The sequence below is a fragment of the Rousettus aegyptiacus genome, unplaced genomic scaffold (genome assembly GCF_014176215.1).
Source record: "Rousettus aegyptiacus isolate mRouAeg1 unplaced genomic scaffold, mRouAeg1.p scaffold_m13_p_5, whole genome shotgun sequence".
Taxonomy (NCBI): domain Eukaryota; kingdom Metazoa; phylum Chordata; class Mammalia; order Chiroptera; family Pteropodidae; genus Rousettus; species Rousettus aegyptiacus.
This window is the reverse complement of record NW_023416308.1, coordinates 12,768,776-12,793,541: the sequence shown is the minus strand read 5'-3', so window position 1 is coordinate 12,793,541 and position 24,766 is coordinate 12,768,776. Positions and strand designations below refer to the sequence as shown.

Here is a 24,766-nt window from a genome sequence, read left to right as displayed (position 1 = left end):
GCTTCCCCGCCACGTGACCTCTCTGTTGCCGATACTGGGCGGGGCGGGGCTGCGGGGCTGTCTCACTGCTGGAGGGGGGAGAGAAGTAGTGCAGTTAGCAGTGGCCGCGCTCGCTGGGCTTGGTCCTCCCCAAGCCGCTGGGCACAATGGTCCGCTCCGAAGGCGGGGCCGCCCACCTCGACGTGCGAAAGAAGCTCGCGCTGCGTCTGCGGCGTCGACAGGAAGAGTGTGTCGGTAGACCGAAGTCGGCTACGAGGTGGGCGCTTCCCGAGGGCCTCGGGAGAGTGGCTGGGACTTCTGCGAGCCTGGAAAGGCAGTTTCTCGCCTCGGCCACGCACCTCCTGCTCTTCCCTAGACCGAGCCGAGCGCTGACAACATGTCGGCCTACCCCAAAAGTTACAACCCGTTCGATGACGACGTGGAGGATGAGGGCGCTCCACCTGTCCCATGGAAGGACCCCCGCGACCTCCCCGACGGAGCCGGCGCGCCTACGGACAGACAGCAGTACCTGCGGCAGGAGGTGATGCGTAGGGCCGAGACTATGGCCGCCAGCACCAGCAGGTCGCTGTCCCTCATGTATGAGTCCGAGAAGATCGGGGTCGCCTCTTCTGAGGTGAGTCTGGAACAGCGCTGGGCAGGACCGACCAGTCACATGGGTTCAAGAAATGTTTTGTTCACCATTTCGGGGGAATTATCGACATGGTTAGAATAGATTCTTGTGCTTTAGTGACTTGATGATTTGTAATAATTTAACTGTGTAAAGAGATGTGCCTCCTGAGTACATGAAAGAGGCTGTTAGCATCCCAGGAATCTTCCTTAGCCATTAGTCTGCTTAGTTGATTTTTTTTCCTACTCCTAATTCAAAGGTACACCCTTCATTGTACTGTCCAGGTAAGTAAAAATTCTGAACAGCAGAGCCAGAGTTAAGGAAACGGAGGGTCTGTTTCTTTTACATAATTTCCTGGTCAGAAGCCTGGCCCCAGGGCTTCAGCCATTCCTCCCTGAGTGACCCAGAACGAGTGAGGTCTGTGTGGGTTCTGATGTCTGAAGCTTCAGAACAAATGGGCCTTGAATTCTTTCCCATCACTGATCACTTCTCCACTTTACCAGTAGAGGTGTTGAGGTCTTGTCTTCCTGGACAGCTGCTGAGTAAACCAGAACCCGGGTTTGGTCAAGTCTAGGGTCTTAACTTGTCAAATCCAAATCTCTAAATAAATGTACGTTTGGGACAGTCCATTGCTCCAATTTACCTTTGTCAGCTCTTTCATCCATAGAAGACTTCAGAGTAGGACCTTGAGTGAGGCTTATTCTTTCTTAGGCCCCACATTCTCTTCTCAGCCTACTAGTGAAGTGGTTTTGTAGGTTTTGTATGGCATCTTTTTTTTAGTTTTAAAAAATGTAATAGTAGATTATTGATATGTCAGCTAAGAAAAATTAAGCTTATGTAGCTTCGAAATGTAATGCTGGAAGCTAAAGTGTTGTCTTTCTCCATGGGTCTCCTTGCAATTCTTTTCTCTGACAAAGTTCATTCTGACCTGATCATTTATGTATGGTCTTGGAGAGTTTTGAGGTACATTGATTAACTTCTCAAACAGTCATCGCCATCATTTTCCCATTACCCATTTTTGGGTGATTTTCCTTTGCTACTTCTCCCTGTTACAGTATTCCTCATTGGCCCACTTTCCAATCTTTAGCCTTGCTGAGGAAGTTTAGCGTGTAGTTCTTAACATCTCAGGTCTACAGGATTCCTGTGTTGGAGTCTAAATGGAAAGTGTTGATCTAGATCTGGTGCTAAGGTCACTAGATTGAGTGTTCCAGGCCCAAGGAAACCAACTAAGAACTGTTGGAAGAGTCATTTTTAGAAACAAAAAAATGAAGTAGGAAATCAGAATGATACGAACTTGGGTGTCATGGCAGAGAATAAACTTGAATCTGGCTTTTAAGACTAAAGTTTAGACAAGAGGAGTGAGGAGGAGGAAGGATGATCCCAGGAAGAGAGGAGGAATGCAAAGGCACTGGTCCAGCACCAGAGCTCCTGGGCTCCTGAGCAGGGAAGTGATGCACAGGTTGTGTGCTAGGTAAGGGCCTGGACGAGGCAACTTAGGACCCTTTCATGGTCAGAGGGAAGATCTGGTCTCATAACTCAAGAGAGCCAAAAACATAGTAGATGTGAGTTGTTTCATTCGAATTGTGTTGATATACCTTACGCTGCCCCCAGAGGTCTTTGTATGCAGTGGGGACTGTGAAAGCAGACTCAGGGTGGCACCTCCGGCACTCTGTGAGGGTTTTTGCCTGGGCTAAGCTGGTGTTACTGTGAAAGGTACACTATGATCATGACTGGACAGGTGACGGTCTCTCTCATTAACATGATTACACATTGAATTTTCCAGGATTAAATCAGTTCTCAATTACCAGAAGCAGGAATGGTCAGTACCCCACCCCATATTCTCCAAACTGTCTTTGAACCACACTCATCACTCTTTCGTTCCCCTTAGGGTGGCAATATGGGTGTGGGACAGGTGAGCTTTTCCTGCTACTCAGTGTACATGGTGGCTCCCAGCAGACCCAGGTCACCTTCCCACCTCCCAACTTAGATGGATGCCTACCAGATACCTAGCACAATAAAACTTGCCAGAACATGACAGATTTTTATAGAAGACAAGAGCTTACAAATAATATTGGTTTGGGGAGGTCATAATCCAGTCCTAGCTTGGCAGAAGTAGGGTAAATACTTAGTCAAGTCACCTCTAACGAAGGAGAGCTGCCCTTCTCCTGTGAAACCTGGCAAGATTTCTCACAGAAACTAGCCACAGGTCATGACTGCCAAAGGACAGAGGAGGAGTGAGTAGGCAAGGCAGAGCAGGTTGGCACCCAGCTGTCCTGCTAAGCACAGTCCAGAACCATAGAGAGACTTGTAGGCCACTCCACTCATCTGTTTTGTAAGTGCGACTTATTCTTTTTTCTCTAAGGTTTAATTTTTGTGAAGTGACAATCTAATCACATGGTTCGAAATTCAAAATATACAGAAGGCTATGAAGTCTCCCCTCACCCTCTGCACCCACAGCAGCCACTTACCATCAGTTCCTGCAGTGTGGAGATAGTCTGTGTATAAAGGCATACTTATAGACTTTTTCCTTTTTTTTTTTTTTTTAACTTTAAGCAAAAACATGCTATACACTGAAATCTGCACATAAAAACATGCTATACGTTGAAATCCTTAATAGGACTGGAGTTATTCCATAGCAGTATATAATGCGTTGCCCCTTTATTTTTAAGCTATGCCATCTTCCATTGAATGATCGCTTCTATTTATGTAGCCAGTCCCCTGATGATGGGCATTTGAGTCGTTTGCACCTTTGGGTGAGCCTATTTGTGTTTTACTTAGACGCGGTTTTTGTATACCCTTTTCACCACCCTGGCCGAGGGAGACCCTCCTGGCCAGAGTACTTCTCGTTCTCTCTGGTTGTGAGCTGACTCCAGTGAAGTTTTCTGGGGCCCAGGATCTCAGTTCATGGGAATCTAGCCACAAATGTTAGCCTGAGGCCTGAACCGCTGGCTCAGTAACATCGGTGGGAAGGGAGTGGTGTTTGGTAGGATTCAAACATGATGCACTCTGCCACCCTAGCCTGTACATCCTGAACACTGTTTCATGCAGGGGCCACACTCACCTTCTCAGTGTCTTTCCAGCACTCAGCAGTCACTGAAGCCACACTGGGCATTTAGTCACTGAGGAGAATGAGAGAAGAACACCCTCCTAACCCAGGAACGGTGGTCATCATGGCTATCTATTCAGGGTGTCTCCATAACTTAGGGTGGTGCCCACATTCTCTGGGAAACTGGTCTTGAGCAGAACCTTTCCCACTCCAAATGAGGGGCCATACTAACCAGAGCCTCAGAGCCTCTTCTCTAAGGCAGCCTGTGGTGGTTCTAATGTGGCCAGAGTTTGTAGCACAACCCTATCCTGACACAAAAGCAAATGGAGCAGGGAGACATCTGCTATGTTAAGCAATTCCCCAGTGGCAGCTGTAGAGGAGGAATAGTCTCTTGCTCAACCTTCTATTCTCTCACTTCTCAGCACAGTGTCCTTTATGTCATCAGGTGCTCCCCAAATAGTTGCCAGGTGAATAAATGCTCTGGGGAAGGGAAGGAAAAAGAAGAGGAGGGAGAAGAGTATCGATTGGACATGGAAGAGAGATTGAGGTGGGAAAAATGATTTGAGCTCTGTGACTGGATGAAATCCTACTCCTGATGACCAGAAAAAGCCTCATTTGGCACTTTAGGCTATTTCTACCAGGTTTAAGGGACTCTGATAGAGAAATGTCATTGGATCACATTTTCACCAATAGGTCTGTTCTGGATTTGTTTATTTTTCATAAACTATCAATGGTTGAATTCAACTGTTAGAAAGTTCTTGGATCCCAGACAAATTTTCTGGCTCCTTAACTGTAACAAGACATCTTGTGAGAGTGAGTTACTGTTACATCATATATCCTACACCGGAGTTTTGGCATTTGGCTATATATGCTGCTCCTTCCTAAAATAGCCATTGATGGCTGCCATATTGTCCCAAGAGACCTTGCTTTGCTGAGGGAAGCTAAGGGGCTATCTTCTCTCCAGCCTTCTGCCTCTGAGTTGATGGTTCTGAGAGTAGGAAGTGCTGTTGGAAGAAGTGTTGTTTGAGGGTCCCCAAGATCACCCTCGGGTTCAGTGATTCTTTAGGACTACAGAACTCAACAAAACTGTTACACTTATGGTTATGGTTTATTACAGTGAAGGGATACAGATTAAAATCCTCAAATGAAAAAGGCTTGTAGGGCAGAGTCCAAAAGAGACCAAGCGTGACCTTCTAATTTTTTCCAAGTGGAGTTGTGTGAACAACACTTACTTCTCCCAGTAATGATGTACACCAACATACACCACACAGAGTATTGCCAGCCAAAGAAACTCACTTAAGTCCGGGAGTCCAGAAATTTTATTGGGGGGTCAGCAATGAGTACATGGCTGCCTGGCTGACCTTAGTCTCCAACACTTCTGTAAGGTAAGCATGTGGCCCAAGGCCCCCATCATAAATAACATTATTAGCTTAAACTATCTGGCCTGGCCTAAGGACTCAGATAAACAAAGACACTCTTTACCCTGATAAACCTGGGTTAGAGGGGGTCACATAGGGGAGTGGGTGAGAAACTGAAAGCTTAGAAGTTACGGAACCAAAGGGGTGGAGTGGAGCAAGAGCAGGGTAAGTCAAGGCCAAGGAGCCAGAAAGACCTTTCTTTGGAATGTGCAAGATGTGGACAACCCAGGCTTGCTAAGTTAGCCCTTTACTGGATCCCAGGTCTGCCTGCACACACTCCATGAGGGGCACCAGCAGTACCATCTTTGCCCTTAGTGTTTTTTTGTGCAACCTAAAACTTGATTTGTGTTTTTGAACCACTCCATGCTACTGCAGTGAGACAAAGCCCAGTTTTACACATGCCCCACACTTGCTCATGCATCTCTGTCAGCGCTTGTACATATGTATGCTCTGTTGTAAGAGGAGCTATTATGTAATAAAGATAAATTTCAAGGTTCTAGATTCAGCTTTTTGACTCCAAATTGACTTCTGCTTACTTATTTCAATACCCAAGTTTAATTATAAGCTTAGTGTGAGAAACTTAGTACAGACACCTTTCCCTCAGGAATTCACGGCATGGCTCGGTCATGGAAGACCCTGAGACATATCTAATGTTATAAGATTTATTGGCTGTGAATTGGATTTGGGGTCTGGTGGTCCCTGCTGCCCTTTGAAAGCCGTAGCTCCACCTGCTCGGTGATCCCCTGTGGGTCCCGCCAGGCATCTCCGCCTGCTCCCTTTCACACTCACCGCACAGTTCCTCTTTCTCTCTCAGTTCCTCCAGCTGCTCTGGTTGCTACCTCTGCCTGAATGCTCTTGCTCCACCCCAACCCTTTGACTCCCTAACTTCTCAGCTTTCAGTTTCTCACCCCATCAGGGAGCCTACTTGACCCCCTCTCACCCAGGTTGAGGAATCCTTGAGAGGGGCTTACCCTGGCAGAGCTTGCATCATGCATGTGTATGATGGCTTTCTTTTCTGTCTCCCCCAGGAGACTAAGCTCAGTGAAGCAAGGAACCAGCTGCCTTTCTTGGATTCCCACCACTGCAGTGTTGTCAGAAAATGAAAAATTAGATGGAACTTCCTTCATCTTGCCCTCCACTAGACTGTCAGCTCCATCAGGCAAGACATTTGGGATTGTTTAGTTCACCCGTGAATCCCATGCACCTGGAACAGTGCCTGGCAGAGAGAGAGTGGGTGCTAGGTAACACCTGTTAGCAGGTATCTTGCCGCACCTCTGTCATTGTGTGTGTGTTTTCAAAGAGCACTCTGCCAGCCATGATTCTCCGATGTCTTCATGTCCTCACAGGACTCTTAGACATAGTCCATCTGGCAGGTGTCACCTCATCTCAGGCAGTATGCACCCTCTTAGGGTCTTCAGCTGTCTTTTTCTACTTCCCTTTTTTTTCTATCAGAAATCCCTCTGGTGGACAGAAAGTCACAAGCCAAAGAGGAATTGAGATACTCCCTCTCTCTGTGTTGTCCCTCAGCATTGTACCAAACAGATTTTTTTCTCTGAACATCTTCCTTTCCAGTTTAACTTTAGGAAATTCCTACTGAAGCTCAAGGGAGAGGAGGAATCACCTGTAATACTAACACCTGAGCTAAGTCCTTGCATGTGTGCTCTTTACATCGAGGGCACTTTGCAGAACTCCCAGCTGCGCTTGTCTCTTCAGCCACTTCCCATTCTTACAGGAACCAATGGAGAAGATGTGACATGGCCCCCTTTCTGCGGGACAGGAGCATTTGAGGCCTGCCTTCGTAATGGCTGGGGTGCAGGGCCTGCTTAGTCTGTCCTTTCTGTCCTGGCAATCTTGGTGTTTGCCCTGTCAAACCTTTCTTCCTTATTGGTTAGAACTAGGTCACAGGCACATGGAGTCAATCCTTTCCTCTGTCCCTGGGGGAGGATTTTAACAGAAGTTCCTCCTCTGCTGGCCTGACCAACAGATCACCTCTGGTAAACACAAGTTTCCAGTTCACAGAAACTTCCAGAGAACAGAACGGCACTCATTTTCTGGCCATCCAGCCTGACCGCAGGATAAGCCACCCCTACATATTTCTCTATGCTTCTATCATAACATCTAAATCAGACATTTGATTTCCATACCAAGTCTGCACAGTGATGCAAACTCTAGGAATTTGAGAGACCGTGTCACCTGCAAACAGAAAAAAATAAAATCTCACTGAAATGAGGAAGATATTGTCAGCTACTTGTTACTGCTGTGACACTCCAAATTGAGGTAGAGAGGCCATGATGTGAGGGCAAGTAGTGGTGAGACAAGCCAAGCTGTGATGGGAGAGCTCGCTCTCAGGGAAGCCGAGAACCTGCCTCCTGGTGGACAACTAAGCCCTGGCCACCACTTGCACCCTTGGCCATCCTAAGTGCCCCTCCAGCTTCAAATTCTTCTGTCTTCTGCAGTATGTGAAATAAGCTGGGTGAGACTGGACTGTTTGAAATATATCAACTCAGAAAACATGTGAATGTGGGAGAAAATCATTTTAATCTTACTTTATAGCTCTCCCTTGTTCTAGAAAAAACTTAGAATGGACGTGAAGATGACAAACTTAAAGTGTTGAAAGAAGTGGAAACTCTAGATAAATTAGCAGATCTATTTTTCCCTGATAATTAACCCTTGCAAAATTTGCTTGACATATTAACAAACACAGTCCAGAAAACATTTGTCTTTTTACTTGAAAAAATCTGATGGTTTCTTCAGACATGTCTCCTGAGCTGGTGGAAAATATTTAAATGTTCAAAGCTGTAAAGCTCAGCAGTTTAAGTTTATTTCCAACAAGAGTGACATAGAATTTAGTAGTAAATTCAACCAATGTTTTAGCTTTTTGTCTGTACATCATTTTTAAATTTCATCTGCTAAACATTAATAATTCATATTATACATTGAGCCACTAAATGTCCTGAAAGCTTTCTCTTAACACTTTTATATCTGAAATAGGCTCTCAAACACATTATCTACAGTTTTATATTTTCTTCAGATTTCCAGGGTATTTGTTTAAATTGTTCATGACTTTGTTTTTAGGTATCAGGAGAGAACATCACTAACGATTACTTGCACAGTTAATAAAATTGCTGAGCCACAGGGAGATGCAAGGTTAGCAGATTGAGAGGAAGGCAGCTAAGGGCAGGAGCCACCCTTATCATGAGGTGAAAGAAGAAAAACTTGAGAGGCTTGGGAGCCTTCTGGTCGGAAAGGCAGATCATATGGAGGAAACATGCTAGAATGGCCTGAAAAAGGGACTGAAGCAAGTTTGGCACAAATGAAAGTGTTAGTGTCGCTTTGGTGGTGAGTTCACATCCACAGCCAGGAGCATCAGCTATTGAGGAATAAGGTTCATGCTGTCCCCATTCAGAGCAGTGAGCAACTGCTCTGATCGAGGCACTAGAAACACAGCAGTGTGTAAAGCAGGTCCCTGCTGTAAAGAAAACTAAAACTAAAGCAAGTCAAGGGTGGAGAGTGGAGGGTTGAGGGTGAAAGATGGAGTTCAGCTTTAGCAAGGATGTTCAGGGAAGTGACCTCTGAGCAGAGATCTAAATTAAATGAGGAGGAGAGTCATGCAAGTACCTGGATGAGAGAAAGTAGCATGTGGAAAGGCCTTCTGACAGCGTCACCCTTGTTAGAAGGTTTAAAGCTACAACTATGCAATAACTGGAATCAGACATTAGCAGGGCCCAGAAAGGACCCTAGAATCTAGTATACAAAATAGTTTGAAGACATAACCTGAGCCAGGTGGCTCAATGGGAACTCCCATATCTGAAAAGAGGAAGTGCAAAACCATAGTCCATGGAGCAGTGCTAGGTCCAAGCAAGTCTGCTGCCAGTGGAGGCCCTGCACTCTGATCCCCACAAGCACACTTTATCCATCTAATGTGGTCCTGTCAGCTGACCTTATAGTGGCAGGAGGAGAAAGAAACTCAAAAGCAAATAGAGGTAAGGCAGAGTAGGGAAGACAAAAATATGTGTTGTCAGAAAAGATAGTGTGCCTCTCACAAATGCTAGCATCTGTCCTTTTATGTGCTCACTGGGTGTTTATGAAGAGCCTGCTGTGTGTGGTCCTCTACAGGTAGAAGAGAAATCACAAAAACATGGAATGCCATTGCCTCTCATTTTCCCCAGGAGCTCGTCCGTCAGCGAGGAGTCTTAGAACGCACAGAGAAGATGGTGGACAAGATGGATCAAGATTTGAAGACCAGCCAGAAGCATATTAACAGCATTAAGAGTGTGTTTGGGGGGTTCGTCAATTACTTCAAATCCAAACCAGCAGAGACCTCACTCGAACAGAATGGCACTGTAACCTCCCCGCCCAACAGCAGGTGAGTGGGTCTTCAGCTATCCTGATGTGAAGTAGCAGGGTTCAGTGCAGATGGCCAAGACTCTCAGGCCATTTCTAGTGTCTTAAAGGGATCCAAGAACCCTGTGAGATTCTCATTAGAAGGCATTGGTCTTCCAACAGTTTGAAACATACCTTTCTCTAGCACTCCTGATGATTTTTATGTGTTTGACATCCAGTCTGTAAATCCTGCATTAGTTGGGTCTTCAGTAAATTACTGTTCCAGTAGTTGTTACCTCAGTAATTTGAAAGAGAATGTTCATCTCAGAAAGCTTAATCAGTATAACTATGACTCACTTTACAAAACGTTTGCTTTGAAAAGTATAGTGAACTTTTCCATATCTAAGCCAATTTGCCAATTGATTTTTTTTCAATTAGAGATTATTTTCCTCAAAAGTTTTAGTTAAAGTTATAATAAAATCATACATGTGATTCTGGTGGGCATTTAAAATGTCATATGTTCAAAGATAAAAGAATTGAATTTCTGCTACAATAGATTACTACTATTCATATCTCAGATCATGTTTTTTTAAAAACAATGAAGCCGTATTATAGAAAATCTACACCTTACTGACCATAATGCAAACACTTAAAATTTAGTTTCTCCTCTTGTTCAGTGTTTTCATAGTTGTCGCCAGAGTATTCATTTGACTTTATAGCTTGTTGCTTCTATTTAACCGAGAAAAATGTTTAATGTAACACTATTACACAGGTTTTCTCTTTCTCTCTCTGTCTCTCTCCCTTTTCCCCTCTCTGTTATTAATTCTGTTATACAGAGCTATTTATGAGGTATTTATTAAACTGTATAACCAATGTAGAATGACATGCACACATCTTAAGTGGAGAGCCAGTGACTATTTACCTGTGTAAACACACCTGTGTGGCAACCACCCAGATAAGAAAGTAGAGCGCAATGGGGAAGAAATTAGGAAACTATCTCCAACTCACATTTGGGCTGGGGAAAAACGAATGTAGGCAAAAGAGCCATGGTGGCAACAGAAAGAACAAGTAAGTGAAGCCATTGCACTTAACAAAGGGGAAACTGCAGGAAAAGGAGCAGGTAGTTAGTATGGGGCCCAGGAGCTGTTTCCTGTGGATACACTAGCCACGGTTATGAGGGTTTGTTGGCTCTGCTATAATTACCATTCACTCCTGATTATCCAGTCTGATCCTAATTTCAAATATCTTGTCACTCTTCTTTCCCAGCTGTAATAATTTTTTTTTCAATATGCAAATCAGAAATATGATTTGTGTCCTCGTCTTTGGCTACATGTAATTACCATAAGAAGTTTGGATGCCCCTTTGCTTTGGACTGAGACATCCACCTTGCACAAGCACAGCAGCAGAGTGAGCCCTAGGAGAGTTTGTGTTTGGCACTAACCTATGTCCTCCATGCCTCCTCCCAAAAGCTGCTTCTTGGGACTCATGGGATTCCCACAGCCCCGATCATGCTTTAAAAGCCATTTAGATCCTGGAGCTCCATGTGCAACTTTGTTTGTGCATCTTGAAACCTGAAGCAACTCACTCTCATTCAGCTGTTGCTCAAATGTACATAGAAGCAGATCTGTACAGCTTTGTTGGAGAGGCCGCTCCAGTGTCATTGCATGGGTTCCTTCCTTCATCTAAGCACCCACACCCTGCAGGCCCATGCCTGTGGCAAGGAGAGAGCTGCAAGAGCAAGGTCGGTCCGTCTGTTCGAAGGTATGGGGAAAGCCGACTATATCAGCAGTGATGCAGTGGAGCCTCGGTGGGTGAGCCTGGCCCTAGGAACTAAGGAGCTAACCTTTTGCATGGAGTCGGGGTTGCATGAGAGCCTACCAGTTGAAAGAAGGGGAAAGGGGGAGACACATGGCAGTCACTGCACTGGAAAAGCCCAGGCAGGGCAATGGAGGGCATTGACTGTTTCCAGAACAGGAGCCCAGCAGGCTTTTAATATTGAGGCATGGCCCGTAAGCTCCTAATCTCTTAAATTTGCAAAAATCACCACAATATATAATTACTTCTGCAAAATGTAGTAAATTGTGAATAAATTTTTGTGATCTGTTAAAACTCTTAATTCATAAATACAGAAATATTTGTCATTTAAAGATTCTTAAAATAAGTTTCTCCTGATCAGACTTCTGTCAAGTCATGTGTTTTGTGTGTACATCCCTATCACACAAAACCTCGTGCCTTCTCTAAAGTTTTATTTCTCTCTTGGTAAACCAGTTTTGTTCTAGCTGACAATGCTTTATAAGCTTCTCGCTCTCATTTCCATTTAAAGCTCATGGGGCTCCACTTAGGTCATAGATTTGGCCACTAAACCTGAAACTCTCTTATTTAAGACTTGGTTTCTGCCCAAGAGCAATCACTCTTACACTTCCCTTTCTTATCACTTCTGTCACTATCCCTAGAATTGGCTTTCTTTCGGGGAACCATTTTTCACAGAGAAAGCAAGTTCACAGAAAAAAAGTTGGCTTTGAGGTAAGCATGCTGGGTGATGGCCAGGCAGGCTCAGAAGCCTTGCACCTCCCATCTGCACCCAGCCCAACAACACACGAGGCTGACAGACATGCTCAAAAAAACCAGTTGTGTGTTCTAAACCTTTGGTCACTGCTTCCAAGTAATGAAATTCTGAGATTTCAGAACGCTCTGCTGTGTTCTGCATGTCACAGGAACACTGGGGGCCCCCAAGGCCATTAACCTGACGAAGTCCCGACTTGCTCTGCCAAACAGACAGAGTGCCAGTAAAGATTTTAACTAGAGAAGTAAATGTCAGGGTTGTTAGAAAGATACCCAGTATCTTGGGATTAAAGATTGGAAAGGCAGGGTGCTAATCCCTGTGGGGGTAAAGAGAGGCAGAGCAGAAAGAGGGACCATATTTCTGGGGTATGTGAGGGATCAAGAGGACTTTTGTTTCATGAATTACTGAGAGTAGATCTGTGCAGAGGGAGAGAAAAATGAAGAGCAACTGAAGATTCCATCTTAGCTGAGGAAATGGCCAGGCTGCTGGTCAGCACAGGTAGAGAAAAGCAGACTGTGAGAGGCCCAGCTTCGAGAACACGTGTGATACCTGTGGGGATTCAGTGAGGTGTCTGAATATCTCTGAGTTGTTAAATGAAGTCCCTGTCTACAGCTGGAGCAGCCCAGGAAGCAAAATCAAAGATATTTTGTAGAGACTTATATGATAGGAAAATAATAATAATTGAGTACACTTTGTAATTCAGGTCTACTAATAAGAATGAAATTCTTAACTGAGGTTTAAAGTTAGTGTTCCCTATCATTTAATTGATTGATTGCCAGTGGACATCTGTAAAGGCTGTTCTCTGCTCATGGCTGTGTAAAAAGAGGTGGTTGGGCTAGATTCGGCCTACAGGTCAAAGTTTGCTGACTCCTATTCTAAAGTACCTGCTGGTGGTTTCATATGCTTCTTTTCCACATGATGCTAGGGTCCTCATTTTCCTGAGGAAGGGCTACCTAACCAGATACTGTGTTTCTGAAGCAAGTGTCTCAGATCACTGCGCGTGTGACCAGCAGTGTCCCAGGAGGTGCTGATGGAATTCCTGCTGCAGTCAAAGGAACCATTTGATTTTCTCATATAGGCATTAACTTGAAAAGACTGTCTGTACTGCCAAAGTGTTTTTCCTTTCTAAAAGATTTTTTTTTTCTTAACTTTTATCCAAGATTGAAAGAAGCTATAAGTACAAGTAAAGAACAAGAGGCACAGTACCAAGCCAGCCACCCAAACCTCAGGAAGCTGAATGACTCAGGTTAGCAGGGACCTGTGTTCCCACCCACATTTGGATTTGGTGTTGGCTTAGGGGCGGGGCGTGGGCAGTGGGGGCTCCAGCTGTTTTCATCTCACATCCTGAGTGAAGGGTGTTAGGGACCCAGCACTGCTCTCAGGGAGCTAAGGTGTATGTCACCATGGAGGGTGGCGTGATGAAGTAGGAGCCCGTGTCCTATCAAAAGTGAGTCTGCCTCCTGTAGCTCTGTGTTCCTTTGGAAGTGAAAAGGCAACTGCAGGAACACCCATATGATAGTAGAAAAATGGCCCTCCAAAGATGTCCATGTCCTAATCCCCAGACCCTGTGAATATGTTAGATTATATGGCAAAAAGAGAATTATGGTTGCTAATCAGCTGACCTTGAGATGGTAGATTATCCTGGATTATCCAGCCGGCCCTAGTGTAATCACAGAGGCCCTAAGTGGAATGGAAAGCAGATAAGAGAGTGTCAGAGTGAGAGATGGAAGATACTATGCTGCTGGCTTCGAAGATGGGGAAGGGGCCACCTATTAAGGTGATCTCTAGAAGCTGGAAAAGGCTAGGAATTTGATTCTCCCCAGATCCTCCAGAAGGAACAGAACCCTGCTGACACCTTGATCTTAGCCCAGTAAGACCTGTGTTGGGCTTCTATACTCCAGAATTAAAGGATATTTGTTTATTACAGCAGCGGTAAAAGACTAATACAGCCCCCAAGCCTGAGTGGACAGAGAAGTGGCAATGTGGACAAGGTGTGCAAGATAGAATGTTTTGTGTCAAATCATCCCGTTTATATCAAATAACAGGTCCAGAAACATCCCTTACCTGGAAGGGAATTTAAGCCTCCTGAGAGCTTCCGTAGACCCCTAGAAAGCCAGACCATTGACAGGGCTCCAGAAACTAAACGCTTTCTATGCTGCCTTCAAGGAAAGCAGGACTCACCCTTAACGTGCTGGAACCCCCCAGTATCATGGTTGACGCAGCTAAGGAGAGGACTGATGAAGGATGAGCTGGGGGTCAAGAAAGACTAAGATTGGTACTGTTCAGTTCTAGAAGGGTGAAAACCCCAGGAGGAAGTGTGAGACAAAATATAGAAACCTGGAAAAAAACTTGAGCTCTTCCTACCCTGAAGAAGTAGAGTAGGGGCCCTACACCCAAAAGACACAATTTTAAGGGTGTAGAATGGCTTCAGTAAGTTATGCTAGAGGAATTCCACTAAGTCCGAAAGGGAATTATTCCCAAAAGATGTAAACTGAGATGACAGACAGGCTTTTCCTACGCATTTAGAAATGAAAGTTTCTAAATGTGCATTATTTAGCGTTTGTTGTTAACTCGTTTATGAAGTTAAAAGAGTACAGAAATACATCTCAAAAGGAAAAAAAATCACCCATCATCCTATTTTTATAACGTAACAATTTTTATTTTTTAAACTTTGTCTTTTAGACTTTATTCACAAGCCTTTGGTGTTTTGCATTGTTGCAGATCTACTGCCAGATTATTGTGTGAATCTCTTTCTCTTTCCTGAACTTGGGTGTCAGGCTCTGACCAGGTGACCTATAGGTTGAGGGTCTTCAATCTCTAAAGGGCTGTCCCCAAAGAAGAGTCTCTTCCACCCCCACCAGCCTACCCAGTGCTCCTGCCCCCAAATGTTATTCATTTCCACACTCATCTCTTCAGATGGCCTCAGAACCAACCACCTCATTCCCTCCACCCATTTCCAATATTAAGATTAATTTAGTGAGACAACATTGCAAGATATGTGAGTTAACCATTCTTGTGTTTCTTTCTAAACTCAGACTCTGTCCCTGCAGGGACTAGTTCTGCTGTGAGTACTGATGCTTACCCGAAGAACCCACACCTTCGAGCCTATTACCAGAAGGTTGACAACAATCTAGGTAAGACTGGAAGCTGTACCAGCCTCTACAGGTCCCTTACTCGAGATACTTGCCTTGTAGACATCTCATGCCGAGCCAACCAATACACTGTTAGGCACCCAGGTTCTCAAGACCAAAACCTGGTGTCTGCCTCTCTATTGCCACATGTCACATCCAACACAAGTTATGTTCATCTCACCCCCTCAACTCTCCAGAGTCTGTCTACTTCTCTCTATCCCCACCTAAATCATGACATCAACAGAGACCAGGAGTGCCCGAGAGGCCTTATTGTGCAGCCTGGACCCTGCTTGCTCCATCCTTACCACCTGACATGGGAGCCCCCATTTCCTCCCTTGTGAACCAGGCTCAGGAACAAAACCTGCCTCTGAGGACTTGGGGAGAGAGATACATCAAGCATGTAGGAAACTGCCTGGTCTAGTAAGAGCTAGCACTCATGGCCATGACAGCACATTGGCCACACAACTGGTTCCTTACATTCCAGGTCCCTTGCCCTGGCCTCTGGCCCTTGCCTGCCTCTCCACCCCTCCTGCCCTCATCACTTTGTGGCTCCCTGCCTTACTGCCCCCATCTGCCTGGAGAGTCCTTCCTCCTATTTGCAGGCTGGCTTCTTCTCATGCCCTGAGCCCTGCTTTAACGTGGCCACCTCTGGTCTACCAAGCACCCTATTGTTTCCACTGTAGTGACTCATCTGATGTCTCCCTGACCAAACTATAAATTTCCGGGAACACAGGAATATTTCAGTTTGTCACCACTTTACACTCAAGGCCTAGCAGGCAAGCACTCAATGATCATTCTTTGAATGAAAGGAGCGAAATCAGTGATTTGAAGTTCAGGTGGAGTATCACATATGCGGACAGTAGGAGTTGACCTGTGAGCAGCTTCCATAAGTTTATTCTAGATAGTGTCTCAGATAGTGCCTCCTCCTCTGACCTTTGTCCCATAACTACTTAGGTTGCTCGTTAGTCTTTCACCCCCATTAGGAGATGGCAAAGTAAGTGAGACAAAAAGTAAAATGTCCCCCTGCTCTAAAGTTGTCTAGTGGAAAAGAAACCTGAATCTCCTGAAGGTACATAATGGATGTCGGTACAAAGGCTTCCTCCTGTGTCTTCCTCCCAGGAAGAGACACAGCGTGGGCCCCTTCCCTGGTTCACACAGAGCAGGGCCCATCCAGCAGCCCTGATTGGCCAGCGTAGAGGGCATGTTAGGCAAATCCATACTCATTTTCTTTTTAGTAACATTTACTTCCATTTCTAACTATGTAGATTCATTGTAGAAAATTCTAAAGTTAGATAAAGTGCTTGAGGAAACAAGTACCCAACATCCTCCTATCCAGCAGTGGCCACTGATTTGGCGCCAATCTTTCTGTTTTCATGTACATATGTCTCGTGTCAAATGTACTGAGAATCATTCAGTATACACATTTCCTTATCCTCCTTTTTCACTTAGATCTTAAGCACTTTCCTAAACCTTTTTTCTTAAAATTTCTTTGAAAAGCATTACCATTTCCATCCCCTGCTGTTCAGCGCTTAGGTTACATCCATTGTTTGCTATTGCAAATAATCCTCTGTCCATTCTTGTGAGGAAGCCTTTGGCTACATTTTGTAGCTAGATTACTAGAAATGGAATTACAGAGTCCAGGAATAGAATCTATCTTTTAATCATGAAAAGAAATCTTTGGAGATTTTAGAGAATAGACGTAAGCCAGAAAAAATAAATAATTTCACCACCCACAGCTCACCACTGCTACCCTCAGTGTGAATGTCAGCACTAGACTTTCATCACTGTGGGGAAGAGGGCCCATGTCAGCAATTTCTATGCCCCCGCAGGTTCTCTACCAGACTCCACCTGCCCTTTGGCCTTAGAGCCCAGGGAGCCCCAGCTAGCCACCCATCCCTTCTGTCCTCCGAACTTTGCCCTGGAGCCAAAAGCCTCAGGCAGAAGGTGCATGTATGGGATCTGCTCCAAAGGAACACAAAGGGAATTGAAGGCCCTCAGCCCTCCCCACCTAAGGTTTCCCCAAGGAAGAGGAGGGAGATCCGCAGAGGGTCAGAATTCAGGAAATCCAACCCACCCCTAGAGACCGAGGGTGCTTTTCATAGAAATTTTAGGAAAAAGGGTTTAGAAAAGTGTTCAAGATCTAACTTTCTCACACTTTTTATCTCATTGTAGCTATCTGCCTATTCTTTGCTGTCACAGCTGCTGACAAGCTTCCTATGGCCTGGGGTGGCTTCATACTTTCACTTTCCATGGTCATGGGTTTCAATAAACTCAAGAAACATGGAGCTGAAGACTATTTTTTTTTATTGATCTTGCTTAGATTTATAGTACCAATACCAGTATTTTCTGGATTCTGGCTTTTTATCACTTAATGTTTTTGCCTTTAATTTAGCATTGGTGGTGGGGGGGGTGCTTACAAAGCACCATCTCTTTTCTCTTCCCTCGGGCTCTTTCCTGACCTGCTGTTCTTAGTAAAGAAAGCAGCTCTAGGCATGCTCCCAGCTCCCACTTCCCGTTTACATATGTGCACACATGCATACACACACACACACGTACTCACAAAGCCTAGGAAAGAGGCTTTATTGTTCACCCAGACAGAATCAAGTCAAGACTCATCTCTGTAGTTGGCACAGCGCTAGAGGACCCCAGGGTCCCTCCGTACATCTCTTCCCCTTACTCGCCCTCAGTTCTCTTTATGTCATCTGTGCCAGGTTAGCTTTCACATACTCCTAAGATTGGCCACGTCCTTATAGACAATATCCCTTTTAAAACGAATGTGAGATTGACTTTTACAGTTTTTTGAAACAGAAGGAAAATATTTATTACCAATAGTGGAAAAGCCTAATGAGGGGAATAGAATGAGCTCAGAAGAAAACTGGCACCAGGGTAGCCAGTTATGGCCAAGCGCTCCTAGGGGCTCAGGTCAGCTGTGGTCAGGGTCCTGGGCGGGCTGGAGCTTGCCTAAGGAGCAGAGTCAGAATTTGCACTCAGATTAAAAAAAAAAAAAAAAAAAAATGATTTGTACTCAGGCCCAATGGAATTGGCCTGGATTTCCCCCAATACTGCATTTCCCCTGGTGGAGAATTTGAATTTTAACAATAATGATATAACCTAGCACAAGAGCTGAGCTTTTGCCTAAGGCAGTGTACTCCGTAGGTACCTGGGGCTTAGCCAGCTGGCATCTCTAAAGGAACCTAGGATCTTTAGCATTTTATTCCTTTTGACATGGGGACCCTGGGCTGCAGGGATCTGGGCACCCAGCTTGTACAGAGGCCACTGCCTTCTTCCTGACCATAAAGTAAGCAAAGGAAATGACGCCAGGCCAGTTCTGGGAGACTGTCGTAACCTAGAACATTTGCAACATCAGTGTGTTGTTCATGGATCTGGGAAATGGTAACAGTGAGTGAACAAGTGTGAGAAAATGTGAATTTTCCTAATGTGAGTAAAGGGACCTCACAGCATCTGGGTCCAATAGGAACATCCATCGTTCATGTGTTCTCTGGCACCCCAGGTGGAAGGGCAGCAACAGACACGCCCTCCCTTCTCCTCCCACTTGCAGAGGAGACTGGGGTGTGCAGCCTTCTCCAAGGTGGTGTCTGGAGCTGGAGTAGGCTGGACACAGGGGCTCTCATTAGACAGGGCTTCCCAGGTCTGTCTCAGACATATTTCCAAATGGGGATTCTCCTATTTGCCATTCCAGAGCTGTGCTTGATCTAACTTTAGAGAGCTGGAGATGGAAGGAAAGAAAGCAGGCACCACCCACTGATGTGGGGTTTTTGCTCCTGAAGAGCAGACCAGTGAATCTGGCTTTTAGTAACCAGCTTACCTCTCCCAGGTACTCATTACAGGGTCTTGAAAGGGAACGTGTTTCCAGGGCCCTCAGTGCCCTTTTGCATAAGTACTGATCCTGCAATGTGCAGCAACCTACTAGAAGGTTCAAAGGCTGCTAAAAAATCACATAGCTCTATATGCATTTTTTAAAACACTGGAAGGACAAACACCATTATATTAACAGCAGTTACCTTAGGTGAGCAGTGGGGACAGGAGTGACTCTATATTAAGCACATATTACTTTTTATTGAGTAAAGAGATTTTCTTTTCACTTGCATCTATTTTGGAAAATATAACCAAAGCTCTGAAATGTAGTCTGTTTCATGAGAAGGACTCGGTAACCTAAATGTTGCTGAACACCTGGGAGGGAACAAGAAGCAGTTCCCAATGCATGTCTTTTCCTCTCCCACAGATGAGCTGTCCATGGGACTGAGCCGGCTGAAGGACATAGGCCTGGGGATGCAGACAGAAATTGAGGAGCAAGACGACATTATTGACCGCCTCACAACCAAAGTGGACAAATTAGATGTCAATATAAAAAGCACAGAAAGAAAAGTTCGACAACTTTAAAGACAGAGAAGGAATTCTACTTCATTGTGATGAAAAGATTCAAAAGATCTTTTAAACTCCCAAGAAATTTCATTTATTACTTTAGTATGTGATTTAACATGTTTGCAAATATTATAATAGAGTGGGTCTTAAGAGATTCTGTTGTTACAAAGAAGTGTGCATCCCGCTTATTCTGAGAACCAACTCTTCTCTTAGTTCTTTGAACTGAATGCTTAGAGTTTTAGTCTGAGCCCAGTAGCCTGGCCCTGAATATCGTGGGCCTTTGACTATTACCATGCTGAAATGAGAAGGAAAAGTTGTGTTTCTCACTTTAACGAGCAAATGGAAAGATGTGGGCGGAATTTCAATCCCTTTTGCCAATATTTCATTCCCAGGTCTTGTCATCAGAATGCTAAGGGAAGAATAAGAGACCCTGTGAGCCAGTTATTTGTGGGGAGGGTCCTTCCCACATCTTGTGTAGCAGCGATCACCATACACACTCACAGACACTAAGCATATTGCGGTTCAGCTTCCTTGAAAAGGATTGGTGGGAGATTCAGAAATGGAGGATGTCAGCATTTTTTCATGTCTTATTGACAGATGTCACCTCTTCCCCTCTTGACCTCCATCCTTGGTGTGCATTTTAGTAGAAGGGGATCAGACAAGCCCTACTCGCTATGATGCCTGGAAATACATAGAGAAATGGGTAATCCCTTATTTGCCATACGTCTTCATCTCTGATTCTTTGTCCGTGAGGAGGAATAGAGTCTCCAATGGCTCAAGACTGCTTGGCTTACAATTTATGGGACCTGTAGAGTTGGGAATGGAGCATCACACAGACATGGCCAAGCAGTGGTGTTCCTGCACTGAGCCCTCCACCCCTTTGGAGCTCTTCCTGACCTCTCCAGGGAGCCCACTCACCTTGCATGTTTTACAAGGTAAATCGACTCAGCACTTGGTTCTGTGCCACCCACTTTCAGGACTGGAACTCCACAAATGATGCTGCCTTTGTATAGAAGGATTTGGCTAAAAAAGAAAGACCAAACATCATCATTTTAACTGGTCCAGTTTGTTCTTTCATTTTATAAAAAGAATCACTTAAAAGCATTAATTACAATTGATTTTCTATAATGAAATGGATTTCTTTGTGTTGGTACTGCCAACAAAATAATCGAAGCCACAAGACTCTTTAAAAAACAAATTAATGAAAATATTTTGAAGATGGAGAAAGGGACTGATTTTAGTAAGACAGATTAGATCAAAAACTTTAAAATAACAGTGTCTTTTGAAACATGGCACTGAATATGTGACCTTCACCACTTCCATTGTGGCCTGTAAACAAAATCCCTTAAAACAAAGGAAACTTCTTTAGAGTGCTGCAGCAATGAATGCATCAGTATTTTATGTAACAAATCGTTTTTACAAGTTCCATCCATGCACAACCTTCCTAAGAATACTAACAACCTCCACCAGCAGATGCTTTCTGTCAAGTTGCAGTCGCCTCAGGGAGTGTGATCCACAATATTATGAATGTCCCAGGATATAAGGATGTGATCGAATTAGACATTTACCAGATGAGCTCATCATGATTATTCTCTTGGTAACTAGCGAAAGGAAAATTTTTACATCCGTACCCAGCCCAGAGTAAATGAGTTTACAGGGCTTTCAGCAGAAAGGCAGCTCAAAAAACATGAAGCCAGAGAACAGCAGCCAGTGTGTATATTTCATTCATTCTAATTGTTTCTGATTTTTTCCTAATGCTTTTCATGTATGTCATATTAACTTTTTCTTGTTTATCATCATCAGACCGACTCACGGAGATTAGTCATTATACCTCAGACCTAAACTTTTTTTTTTTCAAGTAGATGCAGCCACCTGCCACTAAACAATCTCTTCAGCAGCCTTCCATTTGCATAATGGGATTACTGATTTAACTGACTTGAAGTAAAGCAGCACCTTATTTTATGTACCTTCCCTTGTCTTTTATTGGATTGATGAAGCCAGTCACCTCCCTTTTTTATTTTTTTTTTTACCCTTAGTCTATGGAAGGAGAGTTGCCCTCACTTTTATAGAAATTTGTCTTCCTCTGACACATTAAAGGGCCTCATATCATTTTTTTCGTTCTTTTTCAGAGGCCCTAAGTCTAAGGTCTCAGCCAAGGTATTATCTCTAAGCTACGAGCTAGCCAGCCGCTTTATCCTTCCCACATCCACCAAAGACCCTCAACTGGTTCTACTTTATAAAGCAGAGTTGCTTGCATTTTCAGAGAACAAAGACCCGAGGAGCCTCCAGAAGCTTTGCACATGAGGGCAATGATCAAAAAGAAAACATTCTATCCTCTAGACTAGATACCTCTCATGGGGACACTCAGAGGTGCCTAGGCTGGGTTTGACTGTGGGATGGGCTTGGTAAGACATAAAAAATGAATTCGACCTTTGCCAGAAGGAGCCCATAAGACAAATTTTTATTTCCACAGTTGAGCTGGAAACAAACTGTGCCTTCAAAAAAGTGGCTTTTCTAACTTTAGGCTGGTTATATGTTAAATGTTCTGCTTACTAAAAATAAGTGCATTCTCGTCCAGAGAAAACTATTTCTAACATCTAGCAATTTGTAACTTAGCAGTGAGATTGCCTCATGGATTTTTGTGTGTGGTGGGGGGGCGGGGGAGGCGGGGACATTCTGTAGGAAAAGAGACCTGAATTTAACTCAGGTGGTGAGAAAAAAACATAAGTGCATTTTAATTTCTCTAACTCTTCATGAATATGTGATTTTAAGTGTACACTACACCAATTTAGTAAAAATCTTATACTTTGCCTGTATAGGTCTTTTCTGCAAAATTTTTAAAGTTAATGTTGTTGAGCATCTTCGGCTGTGATGGGTGAAAGATCTTATGTACAGAATGATGATCCAGTCATTAAAAGTGCTCATGAGAGGAGGTGCTTTTTGTTCAGAGTCTATATCTGAATAGCTCTTATGCTCTGTGCCTTCAACTCAAAAAATGACCATATTCCATAAAGTAAAATGTGAAGTTTTTAAATCAAAATCTGTCTCCTACATAGTCATTTTCAAAGAGTTGGTGGAGGAGAGTCCTCATTTAGTCTTCCTGTGTTTGACCTTCCCTGACACATTTAGTTCCCTGTTACAGTTAGCCCTATGAACCAGCTTCCTTCTTGAAACCTTCATCTCATCTGTCAGAGTACTCTTCCTATCCATCTCCTACCTCCCTGCCCCCTCTGCAGAACTGTCTAGATGAGGGCTCAGCAAACTGTAAAGGACCAGAGAGTAAATGTTGAGGCTCACAGGCCAAATGGTTTGTCACAGCTATTCAACTGTACCACTGTAGCACAAAAGCACCAGAACACAAAGATGTCATTACATAAAAGTGAATAGCCATGTTCCAATAAAACTTTACAAACACTGAAATTTGAATGTCATGTAATTTTCACATGTCACAAAATACTCTCAATTTCTATAAACCAGTTAAAAATACAAAACCACTTAGTTCACAGGAGGCACAAAACATGCTGGGCTGCATTTGGCTCATGGTCTGGAGGTGATCACCCCCTCTTCAGACTGCTGAGAGGTGCTTCTGGGATGGGGGTGAGCAATGGATGAGCACTCTGCTTTGTAAGTGGTTTCCCCATCAGAGCTCTAGGCCCCTGTCCTGGGCAACACTGCAGCCCATGGAGAAAACAGGCCAGGACTAGCCTTGGCTCCATTCTGCTGCCTCCATTTTTATGTCTGACCACAGGCCTAGGAACTGCTTCTATATCTGAAGGCTCTGAGAAAGCACCGGGACTTAGGACATCTTGGACATCTTACCTGCCGGTAGACTACCTGCACATGTTCCAAAGGCCACTCTGGTCTTAGCAGATAACGTCTTTGGGTATCATTACAAATAAAGGACTACAAGGGTCTGAACACAGGCAGTGGACTTTTCTGAGAAGACAAGGGAGAGGACATTACACAGATGCGTAAGTGAAAAAATCAAAGTGACTCACATATGGAAGCTGCAAGTACAGAAAAGCCTGTAGCTTGGGTTATGGGTGGGAGATGACATGAGGAAGGCGGGCAGGTCCCAATCTGAAAGGCTTTAGGGGCAGAAGGTAAATAAAGAGTCGATGACAGGGAGGTGTTTATGGATTCTAGGCAAGAGTGACATGATCAGATTTGCATTTGAAAAGACCATAAAGAGGCATAGTAACATAAGAGAAAAAAAAACTAGAAGGAACCTAACTGATGAAGGAAATGATAAATAATGGTTCACCAACAGCTGCAATGGACAGTTGTGGCTATTAAAAGCTTTTAACAAGCATATAGGATAATGCTTGCAATATTAACATTGTGGGGGAAAGAATGGCTGTAAACTAATTATACAGTATGGTACCAATTTTGTGGTAAGCCAAACCAACGTATGTATTTCAGGGAGAGAAAATTACCCTTACATTGGTGGACAAACATAACATGCGAAAGAGAACAACTTAATAATGGTTCAGGCAGGAACTGAACGGGGGGCCACACGAGAGCCTTGACAGGACAGGGAGGAGCAGGACAGGCTTTAGTGATAGATTTGCCCGTAAGGGTGGTGTTGAAGGTGACATGCAAGATTTCTGGTCAAAGGAGCTAGTAGCAGTTTTATTTCACCAAAGGAATACAAAAACATGCACATCTGGGGTTAAGGGTGGAGGAAAATGACTAAGTATTGGACATGTTGAGTTTAAAGAACTTTGGGATATCCAGATGGATTTCAGATCTGAGCCAAAGGTGGTGCACAAAACACCAAAATCTCTGCCCTCGTGGAACTTAAATTCTCATGAGACAGAAGACAATGCGCAAGACAAGAAAGAAAATTAGTAGTATGATAAAATTGACCATGCAGGTCTGAGGCTTGGGAAAGATATGGAAAGGATTTGGGCATTGTCAGAATATAGATGGTAGTTAAAGCCACACAGATGAAGAAGAGTTCCCAGGGAGAATGAGAGGAAAGCCACAACCAAGTCCTGGAAATATAGACGTTGAAAGCCACAAGCAATGCCAAGAACTCAGCTCAAAATAGGAAGAGAGGAGCAATCAGAAAGCAAAAGCAGAGTTTGGAGGAAGGAGGGAGTGATGTTCTCTAATATAGAGAAGTACATCAGGACAGAGAGGTTTCAACGGAGTGATGTGGGTAGAATCCATGTTATGAGGGCTGCGAAGTGAGTGTGCAGAAAAGAGGGGAGATTACTCTCTTAAACTTGGCTGTGAAGGAGGAAGACAGGGTGATAAAGTAGGAAGTGGGTTGAGGACAGAATCCAAGGA

The 24,766-nt window shown here is 44.2% G+C and overlaps 1 protein-coding gene across 2 annotated transcripts; it reads left to right on the top strand.

Moving 5' to 3' along the window:
• The first annotated feature begins 146 nt into the window (after positions 1–146).
• On the top strand, positions 147–22,891 carry SNAP29 (synaptosome associated protein 29). Of its 2 annotated transcripts, none has more exons than XM_016120197.2 (5): positions 147–613; positions 9,241–9,437; positions 13,118–13,203; positions 15,008–15,091; positions 19,332–22,891. In XM_016120197.2, the coding sequence occupies exons 1-5, from the start codon at positions 377–379 to the stop codon at positions 19,487–19,489; spliced, it is 762 nt and encodes a 253-aa protein (XP_015975683.1). In that variant the 5' UTR covers positions 147–376; the 3' UTR covers positions 19,490–22,891. The 2 variants fall into 2 exon arrangements, with proteins under 2 accessions (XP_015975683.1, XP_015975682.1); XM_016120196.2 differs by having other exon boundaries at positions 338–613; positions 14,993–15,091.
• The last annotated feature ends 1,875 nt before the right edge of the window (positions 22,892–24,766 follow it).